At 36.7% G+C, this 26,746-nt stretch overlaps 2 protein-coding genes and 2 long non-coding RNA genes across 6 annotated transcripts in view; 3 read left to right on the forward strand and 1 right to left on the reverse strand.

Moving 5' to 3' along the window:
* The first annotated feature begins 8,577 nt into the window (after positions 1–8,577).
* Positions 8,578–9,595, forward strand: LOC127248815 (uncharacterized). Of its 2 annotated transcripts, none has more exons than XR_007838154.1 (3): positions 8,578–8,923; positions 9,014–9,109; positions 9,584–9,595. It is a non-coding gene; the product is annotated as an uncharacterized LOC127248815 (long non-coding RNA). The 2 variants fall into 2 exon arrangements; XR_007838155.1 differs by having other exon boundaries at positions 9,579–9,590.
* LOC127248814 (S-adenosylmethionine decarboxylase proenzyme-like) lies at positions 9,584–11,289 on the forward strand. 2 transcript variants are annotated; one of them, XM_051271355.1, is made up of 3 exons: positions 9,584–9,729; positions 9,824–10,557; positions 11,139–11,289. In XM_051271355.1, the coding sequence occupies exons 2-3, from the start codon at positions 9,936–9,938 to the stop codon at positions 11,168–11,170; spliced, it is 654 nt and encodes a 217-aa protein (XP_051127312.1). In that variant the 5' UTR covers positions 9,584–9,729; positions 9,824–9,935; the 3' UTR covers positions 11,171–11,289. The 2 variants fall into 2 exon arrangements, with proteins under 2 accessions (XP_051127312.1, XP_051127311.1); XM_051271354.1 differs by lacking the exon at positions 11,139–11,289 and having other exon boundaries at positions 9,824–10,686.
* Positions 11,290–15,458: 4,169 nt separating this feature from the next.
* LOC127248889 (uncharacterized) lies at positions 15,459–18,396 on the reverse strand. Its single transcript, XR_007838192.1, has 4 exons — positions 18,037–18,396; positions 17,832–17,909; positions 15,745–15,831; positions 15,459–15,595 (listed from the first exon to the last, which is right to left on the reverse strand). It is a non-coding gene; the product is annotated as an uncharacterized LOC127248889 (long non-coding RNA).
* A 3,148-nt stretch (positions 18,397–21,544) lies between these two features.
* Positions 21,545–26,746, forward strand: part of LOC127248395 (40S ribosomal protein S26-3-like) — a 63,071-nt gene continuing 57,869 nt past the window's right edge. Inside the window, exon 1 of the mRNA XM_051270709.1 lies at positions 21,545–21,548. Within this exon, the coding sequence (XP_051126666.1) occupies positions 21,546–21,548 (3 nt within the window). The 5' untranslated portion in view covers position 21,545. The remainder of the gene's footprint in view (positions 21,549–26,746) is intronic.

Genomic DNA, 26,746 nt, shown 5'->3' on the forward strand with positions numbered 1-26,746 from the left:
AATTACACCTAAAACCTAATAATTTAATATTATACATACAAAATGCAATAAATATAATTATTGGAATAAATTAATATAATTAATGCAAAAACTCGACATAAATAATTAATTAATTAAATAAATATAAGTTATAAAATATGGCAAAATCAAGAGTTATCATTAGCCTCTATCGATTATTGCCTAGTATATATAAAAAAATAAGTTGATGTGAAAAGTTTAATTTGGGCGATTTTCTTAGAGTTCTTTGATCAAATTAATAAATGGATGCATATAGATGAATGTGAGAGATTATTGGGTGATTAAGATTGTCGATTAACATTTGAATGTTTGTTTATAAAATTGTTCTCGGTGTTGGAGTTTATTGCGGACTTGTTATTTAGTTGTTGAGCTTTCTTGCGTGCAGGCACTATGACTAAAGTGTGAGAATCGGATCCCCTCCTACTACTCCGACCAGTGTGAGCGTCGTCGGTCTATCCGTCAGTGGCCGGTCGCCCCACCCATTCCAGGGAAGTTTATTTTCTCCGTCTATTTTGTTTTATCTTTATTGTTGCAATAGGGACATTGCCTCAATTAGGTGTGGGGGAGATTAGAACTTTTATGCGATATAATGTCTTATTTTAATCACTTCTCTGCATGTCGTCTTGTATATTTTGAGCCAAGGTTGTTGTGCTTAATTAGTTCATTAGAACCTTGTCGTGTTTGTTGATGAAGTTAGTTGATAAGTGTGCTTAGCCTTCTAACAAAGAACCCTTTAGTGAGTTTTTTTAGCCTTATTTGAGCAAATTCAACACATACATATCATATATGCTTAATGTTTCTTGGATTGTGTGAACATATGTTATATTTGACTACCTAGAACTTGTTTGCTTATGTTTATTGACTCCGAGTTTATTGAGAATTGATGGGATTAAAATGATAAGGCACTAGGATTACCCGTGCTGGCCTTAATTTCATATATTCATCTATATTATCCCCTAGTGAACCAAGTTTGAGCTTAATGTTATTATCTTATTTTTCTTAGTTTATGTTTAACCCCAAGCCGACAAGCTTTTTATTGGATTAAGCCAAACGCTTACTTGAACCCATGGGAACTTGAGGGATTGTTATTTGATTCATTACATTAGATTATTTAGAGTTGCATTTAGTATACGATATTATCCCAAAGTTGTATTTGAAAGTTCATATTGTGGCACGGTTATAAATTCATATATATTTTTGCCAAAAGTATCTCATTATCAAGCCCCTTTTACAAAAATAATAATAATAAAAAGGGGGCTGAAAAAAAAGTAAAATAAAGAAAAAAAAATATTCTGAGTCCTTAAGAAAAACAAAAAAAAGGGCTCGTGAAAAAGAAAGAAAATATATTCTAGTATTGCATTGATCATCGCTTATGAAGTATTGTGTTGTTCTTGTTCATTCATATATGCGACTTGCGTTCATTGTGATGTGATGAATTGATAGATTAATTCATCGGTCCCATTAGCCGTTAATATCCTCTTTCCTACCTCAACCATGGCCCCATTACAACATTTAATTAAGATCTTTGATTGTGAACATTAATTTTTTGATGAATTGTGGAGTTGATTTTATTTGCTTGCAAGCCTATGGGATTTGCCGTATACTTTATGTGCTTTGAGTGAATATTGCCTAAACACTTGAGGGTGAGAGCTTTACTTATATACATTTCATATTTGGTGAGGTTAGTTGGTTTTTGCATGCTTTGAATTTGACGTAATTGATGACACGGCTAAGTGACTTTTGCGCTAGTGAGTATCTCAATTTTTGGTTTGGATATATGGTTGAGGACAAGCATGGAATAGGTGCGGGGGAATTGATATGTGCTATATATGATAATACAGTGTTATATTTTGGGCAGCTTTTTGATATGGAATTTCGTATGTATGTTCCTTATGGTGTGTTTTTTTTTATTGTGTAATACATTTCATGAAGTTGGCAAGTTTTGCGGTATATTTAGGAGAAAATGAGCATAACGCATAAAGGCTTTAGGCGTGATCACGCAAATACATAATGTGGAAAATATGATAATTTACAAAAAGACCTTCCGGGGTAAATTGGCAATATATAAAAATTATGTGGGGATTTAATTGCAAAGGGGATCTAATTAAAAAGGGATCATGAGATGAAGAATTAAGAGACACGATTTTGCAATTGGAGAGGGGGGAGAAAGGGACTACCACGTTCTTCACCACGACATCAACCCTTTGATGGAGAAGAGACGCAAGAAAGAACGCAGTGCAGAAAACTCCTGGGAGCAGGACAGACAAACTTTGAGGGGATTCTTTCTTCATTCTTAGAATTGGTCTTTTGTCGATTTTCAAAGATTGAAGGCGTGATGAACTTCTTTATTTGCTTTGTTTTTCGATTTTCATGGATTGTGAGTAATTTATTTTCTAACTTAGGTATGAATTGAAGTTTGGGATATAAATTTGTGAGACTTGGTTTTTATTTTAATTTGATGTTTATTGGTATTTGGTATTTTTAATTTCTCTACTTGGCGAGATTAGAAATCTTAAGTTGATATTTATGGCCACGTATTAGTTTGAGATTTCATAGCTATATTGAGGATTGACACCCGTAATTGTGTAATCTTTCAATTGAAGTAGCAACCTACAGGAAGAATACTCTAGGGAGGAATTAAAATCAATTTTGAACAAATCATCGTAGGAATTTGGTTAAATTGAATTGAGCCTTTCTAGTTCTCAATGTTGTCGAGTCAGTAATACTACGGTCGTAACTAGAATTTTCACTCGATTAGGGAAATAGCTAACTGTCGTAGCTTAGCTATCGACAAAGTAAAGAAAGGTTGGTTGTGAACGCGTGTAGATCAACTATAACCAATTTATCCAATAAACAATAAACTTGATTATGGTCGATGAACAAATTTTCATATCCTGAACGGAGATTTGTGCCTAGGCTTAGAGATTAGTTAATTTTGGTATCTGGTTATATTTTAGCTTAGTTTATTTTCTTTCTAATTTGAATTTTTCTCCTTTATTTAGCGTAGTAAATCAAATCTCAAATCCCCCTTTATATATATATATAATTATAAATTACCAACTTCTCACATCTTTATTGTTTTCCTACGGAGACGACCCTACTCACCATATCTATATTGCATTTTGCATTTTTTGTGGCGTAGGAATTAATATTTTATTTTGCATTTGTACGATATGCAAGCACCAAGCTTCGCTGAAAGGGAAAAACACGTCTGTTGGCGTAAATGTCACTGATCAAAATAATGATGACACATATGATGATTCCTAAAAAATACGTTTGCTGACATAAATCTCGTTGAACAGAATAATGATGATACATATGATTATGTCTTAGACAACAATATTATGCATCTTAATACAACGGATTTCATTGAGCACCCTGAAGGTGCCACGTGATTATGTATTTTACTACTTCATTAGTTTTTGTACCTCCCATATTTTTTGTAATCCTCCCATTTTTGTATTATTTTGTATTCCATTGACTATATTAATATATTATTTTTTTTGTTTTATTCTAAAAAGAATATGGATGCCATGTGTTGAAATACATATTATAAAAATGACAGTATTTTTCTAACTGACAGTGTGACTATGCACACGATATTAAAATACAAAAAATATTTTTCCTACCTGAAATTTGGAAAAGAAAAAATCAGCACCATGTGGCAGTGCAGCATTACTTGAAGGCTCCAGAAGACCTTGTCTATTTCTTTGAAAGAATCAGACTTGAAATACAAAATGCACTATTTTCTAGCAAAGCTCAAAGGTATTTGTTGAGTTTCACTGATATTCGTAAAAACAAATATCACATTGAAACAATGAATAAAACAAATAATGAATATATAATTATTACAAAAATCATCAATGGAAATAAGTGCAATTGAAAAATTGCGCTCATTGTCCTCTGGCCTATATTATACCAAAATAAGTGTCATTGAAATGTATGTGGTAGACTTGAAGTCTATATAATCAAATGAATTTTTTATTTGGCACAATCGCCTCGGGCATCCTGAAAACACCATAATGAGGCGAATAATCGAAAACTCCATTGGTCATTCATTAAAAGATAAAAAGATCTTGAATTCAAATTAATTCATGTGTGCTTCATGCTCACAAAGTAAACTAATAATCAGACTGCCATCAACCAAAGTTGGGATCGAATCCCCATAATTTATGGAAAGAATCCAGATATATGTGGACCATTTTAATATTTCATAGTGCTTATTGATGCATTGACGAGATGGTCCCACATATTATTGCTATCTACACATAATTTAGCGCTTGCAAAATTACTTGCACAAATAATTAAATTGCAAGCACAATTTCTTGATTATCAAAGAAAAAAAATTGTCTCGATAATGCTAATGAATATTCATCATAAAAATTTGACGATTATTGGATGAATTTGGGAATAACTGTTGAAAATTATGTTCCTAATGTTCACGCCCAAAATGGTATGGCAAAATCTTTTATTAAAATGCTGCAATTAATCTTCAGACCATTATTGATGAAATCCAAACTCCCCGGTTTTGCTTAGGGACATGCAATATTACATGTAACAACACTTGAGCAAATTAGACCAACAAGCAATCAAAAATACTCCCCAACACAATTAGTGTATGGAAAGAGCCCAATATATCTCACCCGAGGATTTTTGGATTCATAGTTTACGTGCCGATTGCACTATCTCAACATACAAAAATATGTCCCCCAACGCCATTTGAGAATTTATGTCGTGAATCACTATCGATAATTAAATACCTAAAACCACTGACAGGTGATCTATTTACTATGCGTTTCGCAGATTGTCAGTTTGACAAAACAAATTTCCCGACATTAGAGGGAGAATAGAGTCAACTAAAAAATGAAATTTCCTAGAAAATACCAATAAATTTCATGGATCCTTGTTCATGACATTGTGAATTAGAAGTACACTTGCAAAAAATTTCAAATAAGTTACTAGATGCAATTAATGACTCTAGCAGAGTCACCAGGTCATATATTCTTGCAGCAAATGTACAAAATAAATGTCTCAGAAAAACAAATGAAAAGTGCCAATGAATCTTCTGCGCGCTTATAGCGTGGCAGATATGTAGGTTCCAAGAATAAAAATCCCCAAAAGAAAATGATATTGATTAATGATACAATCTCTCAAACAACTTGCAGTAACAATAAAAAAATCCTTGAAGAGAATGCTCCTGAAGAGCCTATCCCAGAAGAAAATAAAGTTGTTGAAAATTCAATTAACTTCACCAGTACAAAGAAAAGTTAGAACCAAAAAAAATAAAAAATAATTGATAATATTTTTTCATATAACGTGGTACTTGATATAATAGAAAATACCGATGATCCCGAATCATCATCAGTTGATGAATGTCAAAAAGGAAATGATTGGCCAAAATAGAAAGATACGATTCAGACTGGATTAGACTCATTGGCCAAAAGAAATATCTTTGGACCTATAATTCGAACACCGTAAGGTATTAAGCCAATCGGGTGCAAATGGGTACCTGTGAGAAAAAAATGAAGACAATGAAATTGTCCAATTCAAAATGAAGTTTGTAGCTCAAGGATTCTCATAATAACCTGGAATTAATTATGATGAAACATATTTTTCAGTTATGGATTGTATCACATTTAGATACCTCGTAAGCCTAGTAGTGCACAAAAAATTTGACATGCGTCTGATGAACATAGTCACTGCTTAATTGTCTGGCTTACTAGAATGTTATTTATGTGAAAATCCCTAAAAAATATGATATATTTGAAGCATGCAAATCAAAATTCCAAAGAATGTTATTCTATCAAAGTACTAAAGTCTTTGTATGGACTTAAACCGTCTGGACGCATGTGGCATAATCACCACACCAAGTGTTTAACCAAAGAAGGTTACACTAATGACCCAATATGTCCATGTGTTTTAATAAAGAAAAATAGGTCAAAATTCGTGATCATTGCAGTATATGTTGATGAACTCAATATTATTGGAACTCCTGAAGAGCTCCAATCAGCTGTGGAATATCTGAAAAGGAAATTTGAGATCAAAGACTTTGGAAAGACAAAGTTCTGTCTTGGTGTACAAACTGAATACGTGGATAATAGAATATTCATCCACCAAACTGTTTATACCCAGAAGGTATTAAAGATATTTTATATAGATAAAGCACATTCATTGAGTACTTCGATGATCATCAAGTCACTTGATCCTAACAATGATCCATTAAGACCAACAGAATATGACAAAGAGATATTTGGTCGTGAAGTACTATATCTCAGTGCAATAAGTGCACTAATGTACCTAGCAAATAGTACAAGACTATATATTGTATTTGCAGTAAATTTATTGGTCAGATTTAGTTCATCTCCAACTAAACAACATCGGAATAAGGTTAAGCATGTTTTGTGCTATCTCCAAGCGACAAGTGATCTCGGCCTATTTTATCCAAATAATTATCGACATGAGCTATTAGGCCTTGCTGATGTTGGATATTTGTCGGACCCGCACAAAGAAAAATCACAAACTGGTTATATATTTACATGTGGTGATATTGTGATCTCTTAGAGATCCACCAAACAATCCATAACCGTCAAATCATCAAATCACGCCAAAGTATTGGGTATTCATGAAGTCAATCGAGAATGTATCTGATTAAGGTCAATGTACCCATCATATTTGAAAGAATTGTGGGTTAATGTGATATGCGGTGGGGGCAGCCAAAAGTTTATTCACGAGGAGGGAGGAAAGAGCAAGTGCATTTTGGGCTGATTGTGGCAATGGCCTGAAGCCTCATTTCATTATTAATTACCTTAGTTCTTTATTTTATTATTTGATTATTTTGAATATATTGTTAGGTTGGTCGGGCCTAGGCCCATAGTCGTTTTGCCCTAGTATTTAAGTATTATTTTTAGACATTATTAGCATTCTGATTTTTCTTCAGTTTCACGGCTTCGGCTTGGTCGGGAAGAGTAGTTCTTCCTTGGTTATCAATAAAGTTTAGTCTTTTGGTTCTCTTAAGTTCTCATGGTATCAAATTGGTCCGACCTGCCGGATTTGAAGCCACGGAGGAGAATGACGCTAACAAATACGCAACGCATTGAAGCTTTGGAGGGAGCCCTGGAGGAACTTCGAACAGGCGTGGAAGCACAACAAGAAGCATTGTCGCGCCTCGAATCGAAGGTGGATCGACAAGTGGATACTCTGAAAACAGAACTTTCAGCAGCTATGCACGATACGATTCTTGGGTTGTTCCCACATGGGCCGCCCGCCACACCTATTAAGGACTCAGCGGCGCAGGGAGCTATGGCGGGAGGAGGAGAGGCAGCGGATTCGTCGACAAGGGCTGCCAACATCACCAGGGCAACACATTTGTTTAAGGATGTTGGAGGAACATGACTGCTCCGACAACTGATTTTAAGCTTAAGGATGCGCAACTCCCTAACTTTGATGGCCATGACCCCTTGGGATGGGTTGCTAGGGCTGACAACACTTCGTATTGCACGGAGTTCCCGAGGAGATTAAGATGAGTCTTGCGCGAGTCGCAATGGAAGATGTGGCACTGCATTGATCTCATTGGCATATGATGAAGCATGCTTCTGCCTCCTGAATCGAATTCTCACAGGCATTGGTCACTAGGTTTGACGATCGACTCATGGGGAATCCGTATGAGAGGATGGTAACGTTAAGACAAACAGGCTCGGTTAATGAATATGTCAATTTATTCACTCAACTTGCTACTCAAGCTCAACCATTGACAGAAACGCAAGCCTTAGGATATTATTTAGGGGGCTTGAAACAAATTATCAGAAATAAGTTAAGGGTAGTAGAGCCCCACTACAAAAAAAATTGAAAATTGCAATGGAATATTGCTACGGAATACAATCTATTGCAAAATTGCAACGAAACTTGCTAGGCAACAAAGAAATAATCTCAATTGCGATATGTTGTGAGAGAATACTGCAATAGAATAGATTTGTCACAAATATTTTTGAAATTATACAAGGAATATAATATTCAGTTGCAAAATTGCGACGGAAATAGCAAAATATTAAATTTGTTGCAGATTTCCCAAAAATTATGCAACGAATAAAATATTCCGTTACAAAATTACGATGGAAATAGCAATAGATTAAATCTATTGCAGATTTTCAAAAAATTAAGTTCAAATAAAAAAAAATTAATTTTTTAATTTTATAAATAATTTAATAATTATTATTTTTTTAAATTTTTAATTTAATTTTTAAAATTTTAAATTTTTAATAATTAATTTTATTTATTTATTAAAATCATATATATAATTAATTAATTAAATTATTACAATATAAAAATAATTAAAATAATAAATATAGTAAATAATTAAATTATAAAAATATTATAATAGATAATAAAATAATTTAAATTATAAAATATAAAATATAAATTAAAAAATATTAATAGTATTATTATTTTTTAATATTATTATTGTTATATTTTAAATTTTAATTATAAATATAATAATATTATTATAAAATATTAATAATTTAATCCTAATGTCTAATTAATACTTAGCCATCACGTCCACACTCCGCGGATACAGCAGCAGCCCTCGCAAACAGGTTCTTCTCTTCCTTCGTCAGTTGCAGCCGCGCCTGCGCCCGCACACACAGGTTCTTCTCTTCCTTCGGCCGCCGCAGCCGCGCCTGCGCCCGCACACACAGGTTCTCCCTCTTCCTTATTTCTTCCTCCCATTTCTTTCCTTTCTCCTCCTTTCCTCCTTTCTTCTTCTTCCTCTTCTTCTTCTGCTGGTTTGAGAAAATCTAAACCGAAACCAAACCGTTTTCGATCGTCTTCGAAAGTCATCGTCTTCGATCGTTTTCTCATTTCTTCTAGGGTTTGCTTTGCGATTCATCGGTAGAACTCTTCACACTTGGTAAGTTTTCCATCAATTTATTCATTTCTTTCGAGAAATCTGTTTGATCCCCTTCCTTGTTAATGTTAGCGGTTTCATTTGAATTTCTAGGATTGTTATTCGCGAGACGACCGTGAAAAAGAAAACAACATAGTTCTTCACTTGCATCTGATCGGAGTTTATTGCGCACATCGAACACGTTTAATTGTAAGCGCGAGGCGAATCGAACCATCTCAATTTTTAGTTTCTCTTTTATTTGATGAGTATTTGTATTTCGATGTACAACGTGATTCGCGATTTATATCCTGGTGCTACGTGTTGGAATTTGAATTTGAATTTGTGATTATAATCGATATTGTTGTGTTTTTATGCAGCATGAATTTTCCGATTATAGTTGGATTTTGCGAATTTTTACAGTGAATTGCTGGATCTAGTTTGATCGATTGAAACTGAAAATCATGAATTATATGTGAAGTATACCATTTGTTCATTAGTAGAATCGATAAACCTCTTTCATGTCATCTGGAAAATTGGTCTATATTTGTATGTAATTGATTCAGATTAGTTGTTGTGAGCTCTGTTAAAAGTTTTACTTCAAAAGAGATCTGTTATTAGTTATTACCTTTCGAATTTATCGAATTCTTGTCTTTCTGAATTGCATTTAACTGTTTACAAGGGAAGAACTGAATGACATAATGGAATTAAAGGGAGGGAAGAACGAGTCTAGTAGTAAAAACTTATCATATGAAGCTCCTCTCGAATACACAATCGAATATGTTCGCCCGAACGGAGGAATCAAGAAGTTCCGATCTGCTCCATACTCCAACGTGAGCTTTACTTGTTACCCTGTAATATTTATCCAGTTTACGATTAATCTTGTGCTATTATATGCATTTTATTTGTCAACTTTTTGAAATTCAGTGTGCTCGGAAGCCATCCTGATATTCGTCAAGCTCTGTGATCATAACCAGTTATTCAGCTTTCAAACTCTGCTTTTGTATTATTTCCTCGCGCCTTTTCCTACTGAATCAAAATGGCTATGGTGCCCTCGGCAATCGGTTTTGAAGGTTATGAGAAAAGACTTGAGATATCGTTTTTCAATCCTGGAATATTTGCTGATCCTGAGAACCGTGGCCACCGAGCTCTTTCTAAAGCGCAGTTGGATGAAATTCTGGCGCCAGCAGAATGCACGATTGTCGCATCATTATGCAACGATGAAGTTGACTCCTATGTGCTGTCGGACTCTAGCCTTTTCGTGTACCCGTACAGGATGATCCTCAAAACTTGTGGGACTACTAAATTACTGCTCTCGATCCTGCCCGTCGTTAATCTCGCTGGAACGATCGGGCTCATGGTGTGCTCTGTCAAATACACTCGCGGATGCTTTATGTTCCCGGGCGCTCAGTCGTATCCACATCGAAGCTTTTCTGACGAAGTCGCTGTTCTCGATCGCCATTTCGCCAAACTTGGCCTCATCAGCGAAGTTCACGTGATGTGCGGCGACGACAGGCGTAATAAATGGCACGTCTACTCCGCCTGTGCTAAATCGGATAGCGTCGAGTCGCGTGTTTACACGTTGGAAATGTGCATGATGCATTTGGATAAGAATAAGGCATCGGTGTTCTTCAAGAATCGCTCGAGCTCCGCAAATTGCGGTATTCATACTAAATACATTGTGTTTTTGGTCTATTAATAGTGTTTAAATTTGAAAATTTTATATGATTTCAACTAGTTCTTGTATCTTTGAGAAGATATATTAATTGAATCATTAAATTTATTGATTATGGAGGATTGAATTAATATTTTTTAGATAGATATTGGAAAAAAAATTGACAAGAAATGAGCAAAAGAAATTGTAAAAATTGCGACGGAATTAGCAATAGTTATATTCTCTCGCAATTTGCTATTCTATTTGCAACACATATATTCTTTTTTAAAATGCGTTGCAAAAACTTGCAATAGAATTAGCCACAAATTTTTTCCATTATATTGCACTATGATAACAATATATTTCTGTAGTAAAATTCCGTAACAAAAAATTGCGATAGAAATGACTGTCACTGATTCTATTGCAATTCTCTGCAACAGAAAATTTTAATTGTCACATTGGGTTACTACAATAATATTTACTACAACTTCTACTTGGTCGCAAATTCCGTTGTAATTGAAAGTTGTGACAGAAATTTTGTCAGTTGTGACGGAATTTTTCCGTAGTGATTTGTAATTTTTTTTGTAGTGCCCCGGATCTCGAATCTGCAATCCGTGTAAGCAGAAGCATTGAATGGGAGTTGAAAAATGGATCTGCGGCAGAATTGTATCTGAAAAAAACCTTTTCGACACTGCGAAATAACCTAGTTGGGTGAGCTGGAAGCACTATCTCCTCACACACAACTGGAGGAGTAGAGAACCGCCATTCGACTAGCAGCAATATTGTGGGGGGCAACGATCAGTCACTTCAGCCCCTTCCTCAAGGGGTAGCACAAGAAAATTAAATCGCGACGAGTATCGTGAGTGTCAAGAGAAACGGCTTTGCTACTAGTGCAAACAACCCTATAGTCCACTCTACAAATGCGAAAGTAAATATCTTAATGTTGTGGTGAAGGATGATTTAGGCAACTGGGTTGCGGAGTTAAGAGAAATGAGAGAGGGCGAATTTACTGAGGAGGCGGAACCTACCATGGAAAGTGACCAACCGCCCGAGGAGGAAACAACACAGAGGGCCGTTCCTTTATACGCCTTGGCTGGATTTTCGGGACCCTGAACCATGCGTCTTTGTGGTAGTCTTTTTGGATTTAGCGTAACGGTACTAATTGACAGCGGTGCAAGCCATAATTTTATTTCCCAAAAATTGGTTCTACATGCCAAATTGAACGTAGACGCCACACAGGAATTCAAACGTTGTACTAGGCGATGGTCGCAAGGTTGCAAGTACGGGAGTACGCTCGAAATTGAGTATACAGATCGATGGAGCAGAAATGCAGACAGACTGTCACGTAATTCCTCTTTGTGGGGTGGATATAATATTGGGTGTCACATGGCTCAGGACATTAGGAAAAATTCAGATGGATTGGAAAGCCTTGGAGATGCAGTACTACTTGGCGGGGCAGCAGATGACCTTGCGCAGCGATCCAGAGTTGTATCAGGGCCCAGAAACTATTCAGAACTTGTTGGATATTATAGAGGTGGAATTCAGCGCCTTACTTTTACGTTCAGACATCGAGAATTACCACAACAGCCCTGAGAACAGGCCTGCAATGCTGCCAAAAATTGCGCAGATTCTTGAGGAATTCCCTGAGGTGTTTGCAGAACTGAATGAGTTGCCACCGAATCGCTATAGCGACCACCGCATTCCATTGAAACCTGGAGCAGTGCCGGCATCTGTACGCCCCTACAGGTACGGACAGATCCAAAAAGATGAGATTGAACGTTTGGTACACGATATGCTTGTTGCAGAAATCATCCGTCCCAGCACTAGCCCTTTTTCAAGCCCCGTTTTACTGGTCAAAAAGAAAGATGGGAGTTGGAGGCTTTGTGTTGACTACCAAGAGCTCAACAAATCCACCATTGCCGACAAATACCCAATCCCGGTGATTCAAGAGATGTTAGATGAGCTTTCCGGTGCAACAATATTTTCTAAAATTGATCTTCGCTCAGGCTATCACCAAATTCAAGTGGCCCCGGAGGATGTGCATAAAACTGCTTTTCGGACTCACAACGGACATTATGAATTCTTAGTCGTGCCATTTGGACTGACCAATGCTCCTGCCACCTTCCAGACAACCATGAACGATCTCTTTCGACCTTACTTGCGTAAATATATTTTGGTATTCTTTGATGACATACTAATCTATAGCCCATGTTTAGAGAAGCACTTGCAGCACTTAAATAAAACACTTTAGTTACTGCAAGAGAGTCGTTTTGTGGCAAATCGCAAGAAGTGCACATTTGGCAGCCTAAAGGTGGAATATTTGGGGCATATTATCTCTTCCAATGGAGTCTCCATGGACCCGGCTAAGTTACAGGCTGTTTGGGATTGGGAAATTCCGCATTCGACTAAGGCCGTTCGTGGTTTTCTAGGGTTGTCTGGATATTATCGACGGTTTGTGCAACACTATGGTAGCATTGCTCGCCCATTGACTGATCTCCTGCGTAAGGAAGCTGTAGAAAGGAAGTTTTCGTGGCCACCATCAGCACAGGCTGCCTTCGATAAATTAAAGCAGGCCCTTATCACAGCCCCTGTGCTTGCAATGCCGGATTTTAACAAATCATTCATCGTAGAGTCTAATGCCTCTGGCTCCGGCATAGGTGCGGTACTTATGCAAGAGCATAGGCCTATAGCTTATTTCAGTAACGCGCTAGGAGATAGAGCTCGAGGGAAATCAGCCTATGAACGAGAATTGATAAGTTTAGTGTTTTCCATACAACATTGGCGTCCATATCTGATTGGCCGCCATTTCACGGTGCATACGGATCATCATAGTTTGCGCCATCTACTCTCTCAGAAGATTGGTACTCCCGCTCAGCAGTCTTGGATAGCCAAACTTCTTGGGTATTCCTTCGATGTGGTTTATAAACTAGGTCGTATCAATGCTGCTGTTGATTCCCTTTCCCGCCGGCAAGAGCTTTCATTATTGTCTCCTGATCAGGTGCAGAGGCTGGCTCCCACCAAAACAGCTCAGTTTTCTGCGATTTCTTTGCTGCATTGGCCAGCTGCAGATGAGCTTGTGGCCGAGCAAAAATCTGACCCGGCATTGCAGGTGATTATCCAAGATCTTATCTCAGGGAACAAATCACATCCTTATTATGAATATCGACAAGGAATTTTATTGTATCGGGGGCACTTGGTGTTGTCGGCAACCCCCCCATGGATAGAAAAATTGTTGGAGGAATTTCATGACACCCCATTTGGTGGTCACGCGGGAGTACACTGCACCTACCGACGATTGGCTGCTTCTGTGTATTGGGCAGGAATGTATCGCCGAGTTCGTAAATATGTTAAACAATGTCTCACTTGCCAGAAGGCTAAATAGGAGACGTTTTCTTCTGGAGAACTTCTGCAGCCCCTTCCTAACCCGGAGAGAGTTTGGGAAGATTTAGCAATGGATTTCATCACTGGCCTTCCTCAATCTTTGGGATTCTCTTGTGTCTTGGTAGTCGTCAACCGACTCAGTAAATATGGGCACTTTATTGCACTACGGCGCCATTACACCGCCACCTCCATTGCCGAGATCTTTGTCAATGAGATAGTTCATCTACATGGAATGCCACGTACAATAGTGAGCGATCACGACCGAATTTTTATGGGTTCCTTATGGCAAGAGATGTTTCATTTACAGGGCACAAAAATACTTTTCAGCTGGGCGTATCACCCGGAAACTGACGGCCAAACTGAAGCCTTGAATCGCACACTAGAGACATACCTTCGTTGTTTTTGCTCGGAACAGCCCCGAAAATGGGCAGCCTGCCTTCCATGGGCTGAGTAATGGTACAACACCTCCTTCCACACTGCCGCTGCCACTACGCCCTTCTCAATCGTTTATGGCTGACCGCCATCCACACTGCATAGCTTCTTGCCAGAGGAATGCCGAGTTGCTGCAGCTTCAGAGTTACTTGGCGGCCGCGAGGCAGTTTTGCGACAGTTGAAACACCACTTGGAGCGTGCTCAACATCGCATGGTGCATACAGCTAATGCCCATCACCGTGAGCTCACCTTCCAGGTTGGTGACTTAGTATTCTTGAAGGTCAGACCCTATCGCCAAGGCAGTTTGCGCCAGGGCACCCATTGCGTAGGAAAGGTCGCATATAAGCTGGCTTTGCCAGCCACTAGTCGTATCCATCATGTGTTTCATGTATCTCAACTTCGTCGAGTATTAGGCGATCACCCAGTCGAGCCTCATTTACCCGACAGCCTAAAATGATGTATTTTTTTTTCTTTCACTAGAATTATTTTCCAATGAGTTTTTTCTTAGTAAGGTTTAACGAGACACATTATCTGTAAAAAAAAAACATCCAAGGAAAAATGTTGAATATTTCATGCCTATATCTATACAAACATATTGCAACTACGTGTATCAATTATGGATGCATATTAAGAACTTATGTAGCAAACACCTTGTAGCTATGTGTACCAAATCAGGATACATATTACTTAATGATGAAGGACTGTATGCTATAAATACTAGATATAATTATATGTATTTTACTCTAGACTGGTGTACACAAATGATTAAATAAATTGTAATAATTAAATTAATTATAGAAGTGGAAACAATGGGGGAGCCAGCACCATACGGTTGGCGGGGTTGAAGACTAAAATAAAATAAAAAATATACAGTACTCCCTCCGTTTCAGAGGAAGATTGCCATTTACTTTGGCACGTTGTTTTTTATACTAGTATTATATTGGTGGATAGTACAAAATAATGAGAAAAGATCCTTTAAGTCATTGATAAAGTAATAAAAAGTAAACTAATATTAGTTAATACAAACAATAATCTAATTTTAAAATATACATTACTTAATACATAATCAATTAAAAAAAAAGCATAATGTTAAAATATATGGTTGTTTAATACATAATTAATATAAATAGACAATAATACACTTAAATGATGCAAATACACAATTTTTTCACAAACATACAGCGGCCACGGACAGTGCAATAAACAATTACATTCTTCTCTCAATTTTTCACCTGCAAAAGAGAATATAAATAGTTTTCAGTTTCCCTCTTATCAAAATATTATTATCCCTCCCTTTAACAATTTCACTTCCCTCTCAAACTACATCTATAAATGCATCATTAATAGCAATGAATTTGAAGCTAGATAAAATATTCATTACCTCAAATGAAGAGAAGGAAGAATCTAACGAGCGTGGAACTCAACAATATAGCGCAATTTTTGTTAGAAAACAACAAGAATCGAAGGCCTGCACATAGAAAGATCAATGAAGCAGCAATCAAATTCGGCGTTTCACGCAATGTAGTACGTAGAATATGGAAAAGAGCCATGCAACAGCAAGCATCAGGTATGCCAATCAATTTAAACAACCATAAAATAGGTAAAAGGAGTGAAAAGAAACACATTCTCGACAACACAGCAATGCAAAATATTCCGTACAGTAAGCGTGGCAGTTATCGTAGTGTGGCACATGAAATGTGTGTTAGCAAGTCCACTGTCGGAAGGTGGGCCAAAAATGGCCTGATCAGGCACCACAGTAATGCCATAAAACCAGCATTGACAGCATCCAACTGAGATTCAGTCTGAATCATGTCGAAGTGGGCCAGGATATGAGTGTCATCAAGTTTAAGAGCATGTCTAATGTTGTACACATAGACGAAAAATGGTTTTATATTACTCGTAACACTGAAAAATATTATCTCACCCCCGACGAGTTTGATCCTTATAGGGTCTGCCAAAACAAAAGGTTTATTACAAAGGTAATGTTCCTATGTGCTGTGAGCAGACCCTTATATGGAGAAGAAGGGCAATGTATTTTTGATGGGAAAATACGTATTTTTACTTTCACAAAACAAGTTCCAGCCAGAAATAAATCAAAAAACCGACTTGCTAGCACCTTGGAAACGAAGCCAATGGATTCAATCACAAAGGAAGTCACCAAGGCATTAATAATCAACGAGGTATTACCACTTTTACATATGAATATAGATGAGTATGAGTTCCACATAAATGCATTTCCAAATATATGGAGTTACTTCCAATGATTAAAGCGAAATGGCCAGCAAGAGCAAGCAAAAGCATTTTAATACAACAAAACAATGTCAAACCACACATTGATGACAGTGATCCGGACTTTAGGAAAACTGCAAGCAGCGATGGATTTGATATCCATCTTACTTTTCAACCATCAAACAGTCCCGACACAAATATAAATGATTTGGGGTGGTTTCAAGCACTACAGTCACTACAAGTTTCAACCATAGCATCAAACGTGGATGAACTGTTACAGGCGGTGCATAAATCTTTTGACCAACTATCCGACACAACCTTAAACAATGTTTTCCTAAGCTTGCAAGGTTGTCTTAAGGAAATAATGGCATGCAACGGGTGAAACAACTACAAGATTCCTCGTATTGGTAAATCTGCAATGATAAGAAACAATATACTTCCCACAACCTAGAGATTGACCAGGAGTTGATCAAGGCATCCATTGATACATTAATAGAAGCAAATGAAGCAGAAGGTTTCGAAGAACTAATCACTGCCATTGAGGAATTGATTTGAAGGACAGAGGTATTTCCTCATTTGTAAGCATTAATATCATTTGCAATTAGTAGCCATAGGAAAGTTTTTGTAACTACTTTCTCTTTTGTATATGAGTTTCATTACAACTCACAAAATGCTATATTGAAACAACACTTTGCAATTGTAATGTAATCTCTTTAAATTCAGTTACAGTTGTGTTACATTGTTGTGTTTTGTACCGGAACCTTTGACACCCTCATATTATAGAATCATCACCGAGTGCATAGAAGTAAATTTTTTCAGGCCATTTTGTTTGAATTTTGGTCCTGGTCAATGAGGTAATTTAGGGACACGAGACTTTCGCTCTCAGATTATAAAATCATCATCGAGTACAAGGGACAACGTTAAAACATTCTCTCAATGTATAGATCATTGAATGCCTGAATTCAATACATTGTTAAGAAATGTATTGAATCAAATAAGGGACCGTGCTCATGTTGGACGAGCGATGACTTTATACTAAGTATAAGTCTCCAAAAACTCGTTTTTATGCAACAGTGAACCACCTACTTATTCAAATCACTAGTGACTTAAAATTTTCATCATCTCAGGCTATTCATACCCAAAACCAACAATGACTTGCCATACAAATTTTGCACACACACATAATCAGGGACAATCAAGTAAGCCACAATTTTTCGCAACAAGTATATCGATTTTTACCTCACCTGTAGAGATCATACCATCCAACATGTAGCCGTAGGATAGTAAATCATTGACCCAAATGATTTTCAATTTTTCCTACAAACAACAACAAACAAAGATTAATAAGTTCATTAACAAAAATTAACAAGCCTATTCACGGTACGTTAAACAAAATTTTTAGGGCAACATCTTCATAATTTGAAAGAAAATGAAATCTACCAACCTCCAACACGGTACTCCAGTGGCTCGACGGTGAGAGGACAGTATATACGAAGCATATCGATGACAACTCCACTGGTAGAAGAGCAACTCAATGGAGCCGCTTCAATCCTACCCCGGGTCGACGAAGAAGGTATCCAAAACAGCGATCGCCTGGCTCGAACAAGGGCAACACTTGAATCAACCTCCGGCTCCGAATCAGGGGCGAATCCATGGAGCACCATGGGATTAGTGTTCGCGGTAGTAGATCCAAAGAAATCGGAAACGGAAAAGGCATCGGCGACGACCGATTTGGAGGAATCATTGGAGTCACTAAACAACTCCGAAAACCCACCCACAAAGCGTAAACGATCCCTCTCAAGGGAGGAACAACCCTCCGCCGCTACAGGGGAGTGTGGGGCGAACGACATCACCGGAAAAATGAGTCGAAAAGAAAGGGGCGACAACGACGGCGTAGAGGATGGCGAGGGTTACAAACCTTAATCGAGAGGAAGGTGGGTGAGAGAGTGATGGTGGATAGATAGATATTAGACGGGTAGGTAGAAGTTAAATTAATGGGGTGAGTATTAAATGTGTTTTAATTTTGTTATTTGTGTAAAAATGTAGAAGGGCATTTCCGTAATAAAATGTAAAAAGGAGGGTATTTGTTATTTTAGATGTGTATAAAAGTTACTAAAATAGGAAACGGTAACATTGTAATGAGACGGATAAAAATAGAAAGTGGCAACTTTGCTGTGGGATGAAGGGAGTATAAAAATTGTAATCTAATTAAAAAAATAGAATAGTTAGATTTGATTTTATTCAAAACCTGAATATATATTAGAAAAGGTAGAAATTTACCCCCAAAAAAAATGACGAACAAAAATTTTCTTAAAAAAAAAAAAAAAAAAAAAAAAAAAAAAAAAAAGAGAAGACTTTAGTATACTTATGAAAACAAACTACTCAACATAGCATATAGAACCAAATACTCCCAAGTGACTCGCATTCGCTTTGACCTTATATACTGCCTCAAAAGGTGATTTTTCTTTACCTGGCCAGGGAGGTAGTCGATCGATCACATGACATGCGCAACGAACAACTTCGGCCCAAAGTTCTCGAGGAAGATTTTTATCATGCAGCCATGAAAGACTTACTGATACAAGATGTGCATTTTTCTTTGGAAACGCCATTCTACTGTGGAGTGTTTGGACACGTCAATTGTCTTGAGATGCTATGTTTGTCGCAGTATTTAAAGAAGTCATTTGACATGTATTCTCCACTATTGTCGCTGCTCAAACATTTTAAGGGTAATCCAAATTCTTTTTCCACAGCTTCTCTGAACTCCTTGAATATCTCCAATGCTTCACTTTTATCCCGTAGGAAAGTGTACCTTGTAAAGTCATCTACAAACACCATAAGGTATTTATATCCGCTGTAACTTGGTGTTTTAGTTACGTTGGTCTCATCAGATCAGTATGTACCAACTCAAGCATCACAGATCTCCGATTTGTCGATCTTACAAAATGAAGGTGATGAGACTTACTAAATTGACACCCTTGGCAAATAATTTCCTCATGTACCTTTTGTAAAGATGGCATACCATCCACTAGTTTTCATTATGATATCTGCTGCGACAATTGGTATCCCAAGTGTCCTAATCTTGCATGCCAAATCGATGCGCTTTCAGTTTGGCTTGTTTTCTTGACATATGTATGCTTCTCCTGCGGACAAGACGAACAAGGAGCCTTTCCTCTCACCTGAAGCGAGAACATTTCCGGATATTATCTTCACATTATCCATAATTTTCACATCCTTGGGCCCAAACAGTACATGTTTTCCAGATTTAGTAATTTGAGAAACTGAAACCAAATTTGTTTTCAAACCTGAAACATGATAAACATCCTTCAGCTTGACTGTGGTTTGATCATGTGCTCCAAAGTTCACCACGCCTTCTTTCTCTACCGGATAGGTGGAGTTGTCAGTCGTGACAATTACTCGATCTCCTTTGTACATTTGGCAATGAATTGTACAACTGATATATATTCTATGGCAATTTAGTCGACAAATAAAAAAATCCATTGCAATTTTACAATGGATTTTACAATTGATATACATTCTGTTGTAATAAAAAAAAAAAATCTTTTTGTATTAATTATTATTATTATATCCTAAAATTGTATTAATATTAATAATATTATTATATTATTATTATATACATTTTTACACATTTACATATAATATAACCGTACATACCATTATTATTAAAACAACTAATAATAATAATAATAATAATAATAATAATAGTTGTATATAAAATTTATCCACCTTCCCCCCTACTTAATTTCAGTGATTTAATGTCTGCCTTTGGTGGTTTCTGGGATTGATTAAAACAAAGCATATTATTTATATTTATTTGGGGAATTTGTTCTAAGTTGCTTGCTGCAAATGCATATACAGGTGATCCCTTCTCTGCTTCTCCAAAACCCTTTCCCTTTCTTCTTCGTCGCGGACACTGAGACATCGCAAGCAGCCGTTCGAATTTTCAGGTATCTTCTCTGGTTCCATACCTCTGGCATTTAATGGACACTTACTAATTCGCAGTTAGAGAGATACATATTTGGAAGCACTACTATTCTGTTCCAGGCATGGTTCGCCGTCGTGGATCGTTGTCGCGGATCGGCTTTCACCGTTCCAGATACGTCGCGGCATATCGGTGCGGTGTATCGTTCAAATATCGGTCAACATTATTTTTATATAAAATTTTTTATTTTAAAAAATGATAATATACACAATTAAATATATTAAAACATAAATATAATTAATTTTAAAATTATATATATAATTTGATCTAAAAAATAATTTTACAATTAGTTATAAGTTATTCTAAAATATCAATTTTAAAGAAAATCAATTTGAATAAATTAAGTAAAAATTAAAGACAAATCAAAACAATTAAATTTAAAAATTAAATAAACAAAATAATTAAAATAATCTAATACTAATTCCGATCCAAAGTAAATAAATTAATTTTATACTTATATTTACAAAAATTAAGTTAAATGGACTTAAATAATTATTTAGATTATTTTCCAAAATATTTTCAATTAATTATTCGCTACTCGTTCTTCTTCCCAACCTACACTATCCTCTTCCCCAACCGACAACACTGCTCGATCTTCCTCTCCAATCCTCTTCTTCTTCAGCAACCTTCTTTATTCACAACGCAGCCGCACCTTCCACTACTTCTTCATCTTACCGAACAATATCTTCCCTAAATTTATCCCTAAACTCACATCTTCTCCTTTCCAAGTTTCAAATTCCAAATATGAAATTGAAGTACTTCACAAGTTCTACGTATTAAATTGAAGTAACGGAAGGAGAATGATTGACAAAAACATCTCCAAAATAAAAAAAAATTGAATGATTTCATGAAGATTTGGAAGAAAATCGGATTTTTTTTCGTACCGGAACGGTCCTGCCCGTTCCGGTTCCGGATCGGCCGAGTCGGACCCGAATCGGCCGATCCGGCGAACCATGGTTCCAGGAGATTTTGGCTTGGTTTGAATTTATTGAATGTTTATGCACTTTGCGAGAGAAATATGTCTATACAGTTTCGTTTCGATGCTCTGAGCGTTGGTGAAATTATTTCTAGCTACAATCTAATGTTTTAATATTCCAACAATTTGTGCTTTGCGTGAATTAAATACCTCCTGTGGAAATACGTTAAGCTACTTTGAAGACTCCAGGAAGAGACTAATTGGATTTGAGTTGCATTAATGTAGGTGATGGTTATTTGTATTAGTCCGAAGATAAAAGCTTCGAGCTTGGAAGAACTAGTCTATATTTGTAGATGGAAGTTATTTTGTAATTACTTTGAGCAAGTCTTTAGTGCTGATTTTACTCCATTTTTATACTTTTCAGTTGAGAATAAAGAGGTGATAAAGAATGATAAAGAGGAGGTTCTACAGGTATGAACATGGTGATAAAGAATGATAAAGAGGAGGTTCTACAGGTATGAACATGGTGATAAGGATGCTCCCTCTGAATCTTCTTCATCTGACTCTGAAGTGGAGGTAGAGGCCACTGATGAAACAGAATATGAAGAAGAAGAAGAAGAGGAGGAGGAGGAGGGCTTAAGTGTTTTTGTTATATTGTAGGCTCTCCCACTTATTTTATTTTTTATTTTTCTCAAACTTATAAATGTGTGTGATATATTGTAGGCTCACCATCACGAGTACATAATTCAGTTCCTATGGATGCAAAAACTTCTAGCAAGTTTCAAATGTATATAATGTAATTTAGTAATTCATATTGATATTAATTCTTAATATGTTCAAATGTAAATATTTTTTTGTAATGTTACGACGGAATTTGCAATAGATTAATTACATTGCAATGTTACTCAATGTTGCAGCTGAATTTGCAATAAATTAATTTTATTGCAATGTTGCGACTGAATTTGCAATAAATTAATTTTATTGCAATGTTGCAACGGAATTTCCATTGTTGCTTCCATTTCAATATTTCGATGGAATTTGCAACAGATTAGTTTCAATGCAATGTTGCGACAAAATTTCCATTAATGCTTTCATTTCAATGTTGCGACGGAATTTTCATTGCAACTTCCATTTCAATTTTTACGACGGAACCCAGGTTGTTCGTTCGGGAATTGCAACCAATTGTTTGCGACGGTTTTCAATTGGATATAAAATCCATCACAAAATGAATTTGCGATGGAAAAATATGCATTTGCGACGGAATAATTCCGTCGCAATTTGTGATTTTTTTTGTAGTGTATGTTCACATTCCGAAAGCTAACAGGACTAAGCTTGATCCCAAAGCAAAGAAGTGTATTTTTGTTGGCTATGATCCTTGTAGGAAAGGGCGAAAGTGTATGGATCCAAAAACTAAGAAGTTTACAACATCTAGACGTAGTGTTTGATGAAATATCAACCTACTATCAAGGGGCTGCATGTGACAGTGAGCAAAGCGGGGTGCAGTTACTACCAGAAAATAACTTTGAAGAACCAGAAAGTGACGAGCCAAGTGCGAGTGACACTCCAATGCCAAATTGGACAAGATTTAAGAATGTCTGGAAGAGAAAGGCGGCAACCACAACATCTTAATGATTACGAAGTAGAGCTGAAATCACTGCAGCATTACTTCATGTTTCTTTATTGGAACAACTAGTGCCAAAAGTTATGAAGAAGCCAAGAGCATACCCGAATGGAAAGCGGCTATGCAAGATGAAATTGACGCTCTGCATAAAAATAAAACATCGGACTTTGTGCCAAAACCAAAGAATTGTGAGCCAGTTACTTGCAAATGGGTGTTCCGATTGAAGAAGAAACCAGATGCACTGTTGAGAGGTGCAAGGCCCGGTTAGCTGCACGTGGATTTTCTCAAAGCTATGGCTTAGATTACAAGGAGACCTTCAGTCCAGTTGCAAAAGTGGTAACATTACGATCAATAATTTCACTTGCAGCCTTCAAAAGGTGGAAATTGTGGCAACTAGACGTAAAGAATGCATTTCTGTACGGAGACTTGGGTCGTGATGTGTTTATGGAGCAACCTGAAGGACATGTATCTAAGAAAAATCCGTTCCATGTTTGCAAACTAAAGAAGGCCTTGTATGACCTTAAGCAAGCACCACGAGCCTCGTATGGAAAAGTAGCTCAATACTTTATTTTTTGTGGCTTTAAAATATTTGATGCCGGTTCTAGCCTATTTATAAAATTGGAATAAAATGTGCACCTTTTAGTTCTGTTGTATGTGGATGACATGATAATCACAGGAAACAATGAAGCTGAAATTTTGAGGTTGAGAAATGAATTATCTATTCGCTTTGAAATGAAGAGCCTCGGCGAAGTGGGCTGTTTTCTCGGTATCGAAGTTGAACGACCAGAAGAAGGATACTTTCTTTCTTAGAAAGGATATGCAAGAAAACTTTTGAAATGCTTTGAAATGGAGGAATCAAAAGGAAAAGCTACACCAATGGAACCACGGCTCAAACTAAAGAAAGATGAAGGAGAGTTGTTAAAGGATGCTACAAAGTTCAGACAACTTGTTGGAAGCTTAATTTATCTAACTGTCACAAGGCCTGAAATCTCTTATTCAATTGGCAGCATTTCTCAATACATGCAGAATCCAAGAACCACTCATTTAGAAGCTGCAAAAAGAGTTTTGCGCTATGTGAAAAGTACAATTGACTTTGATCTCATGTGTAGCTGTGGAGATGATTTTATTCTGAGAGGATACTGTGATGCAGACTGGGCAGGCGACCAAAATGATCATCCTTCAACTTCTGGTTATTGCTTCAGTACTGGTTCAGCTGGGGTTTCATGGTGCAGCAAGAAACAAGCTAGTGTTGCTCTTTCTAGCTGCGAGGCTGAGTATATCGCAACATCTATGGCAGCACAAGAATGCGTCTGGTTAAGGAGACTGGTGGAAGACATCTCTGGGGAGATCAACTATGCTGTAGGTATTTTATGTGATAATGAGAGTGCCGTCAAACTGGCCTCAAAGCCAGTTTTTCATGCTCGAACAAAGCACATAGAGGTTCGTCATCATTATGTTCGTGAGAAGGTTCTTAATGGTGATATTGATGTGAAGGCAGTCTCTTCAACTCATCAGGTTGCCGATATATTTACGAAGGCTTTGGAAAAATCCAAGTTTGAATGTTTCAGAGCAGCCTTAGGAGTCATTGATTCCAAGCATGCACTAAGGGGGATTGATAAAAATTAGTGCATATTGTTTTATGTCATTTTATCATTAATTGGGCAAAAAATTTAGTTCCTTACTTTATCTGGAACTAGTCAATTGAGTTGGTTAATTTAGTGGAGGTTTAGTTGCATCTTTTTAAGAATTAGTTGCCGAGTCTTGAGTCTTGTCTATTAATAGCGTAGATTTTATTTTCATTTGTAGCTCTTCATTTTGTTTAATCCTAGAACTAGTGTATACTCATCTTTTCCTCAGCAAGTTGCATAATTTTCCATACAGCCATACATATATATATAATTTTATCTCATCGACATACAGATTATTTGGGACAAACAGCTTGAATATTATGATGAATATTATTAGGAGAGCACAATAAAGTAAACAATGGAACTCATGAACAAGTTGAACCCGCCACTATTAACGTTAGATGGATTGAACACAAATACATGTTTGTTCGCCCCTTTTAGAAACCTGGTTGGAGAATACTCTTCCCTCATGTTGAAAATTCCAAATTTGTTCAGGTGAAATTGGAAAACCTGAAAACTGCAGGAAGAACATTTGGCTAGGAGACTCAACTTGTAGCTAGTTCATGTGCTTAACTAGATAAAAGCTACTTTGCTGATCTGCAATGCGATCTTGTTCCTGTTTTCTTTATCTTTAGCTGAAAGTTTGATGAGATCGGTGGCACAGCAAGTTTCAAAGGATGGATGGACATTGAAGCCAAAACAACTTTTGAGACAATATTTAATATCATGCCATGGGAAATAACCTTAGGAAGCATGCATGAATGCCCTGGCCTGGAGTGGTTTTCCAAGAGGTGTGGGAAACACGTGTGAATTGTTATTACTATCATTATTATTTTGGTTGTTGTTGTTCAAATGTTTATATTCTGCATGGGCCAGCAGACACGGCTTTCATCTATAACTATAAGCCAAATTGATAATGATGATAAAGAAGAAGTTAAATATGTGGCAAAAAAGACAAATTCCTATGAAGATCTTCAGGATTCATTGCAGTTCCATCTTTGTGTGAAAGGCTGCCTAATAGAGGATGAGTTTGATCCAAATTTTTGTAATCTAAAACCTTTCTGCAGCTCTTGTAATGGTTGTACCTTAATGATTCAGTTGAAGTTTTTTGTTCCTGAAGAAAATGTGTGAGAGAGAGAGAGCTAGTTGACTCTTTGCCTCCAACCAGAGAGTGAGTGAATGAGTACCTTTGTTGTGCAAAAATCAATTTTGGGGTGCTTGCTTCATGAATCATAAATAAATAGATAAGAAGTTTGGTGCAGGCAGGCAGTCAAAGTAAAGTAGTGCAGCAGAGACTGATTGATTAATGTGGACGGACTGACGGACGAGATTAAAGCTAAATTATATATACTATATGATTCCAAATGGTAATTTTATTTGTTTTGGTTTGGTGTATTTCCACGTTCAATAATCTCTGCTCTACTGCATATTGCTAATTGCTAATTGCTAATTGAATAAAGAAGTGAGTGCATGACCTTTTTGACAAAGAGGGTGGGGGTGGGGGTGGGTACATTGGAAGAAGAAAAAGCAAGGTAAATTGGGTGGCTCTTCTTTATGTTGGTTCTACTGCACTAGCTCACTCACTCACTCACAATCACTTATTCATGATGCCATTGCAGCCTGATTAATAAATACTAATACTAATGCTAATCATATGATATATGGTGGATATTGTCTTGTCTTGCTTAGCCTTGCCTTGGGATTATGAGACTGGCCTCTCTTTGGTTGGGTTCATCTTTTGATCTTCTCCATCTTCCTTTTTTCTTTACTGACAAAACACATATGGATTCATCATGATGATTCACCAACTAAACACAACACTATAGCATAAGTTGGAATTGTTGTATTTTTCAGTGGAGGCACCTTTTGACTTTCCTTAAGCCTCCTCTCCTCTCCTATGTGCTGATTGAGATTGCTGTGCTGCTGCATCTTTCATGATTTCACACTTTGTCTTGGTTCTGTGATGGGTGTGCCCTGGTCGTGTAGTGT

This window comes from Andrographis paniculata, unplaced genomic scaffold (assembly GCF_009805555.1).
Source record: "Andrographis paniculata isolate CXL003 unplaced genomic scaffold, ASM980555v1 Contig34END, whole genome shotgun sequence".
NCBI classification, from domain to species: Eukaryota; Viridiplantae; Streptophyta; class Magnoliopsida; order Lamiales; family Acanthaceae; genus Andrographis; species Andrographis paniculata.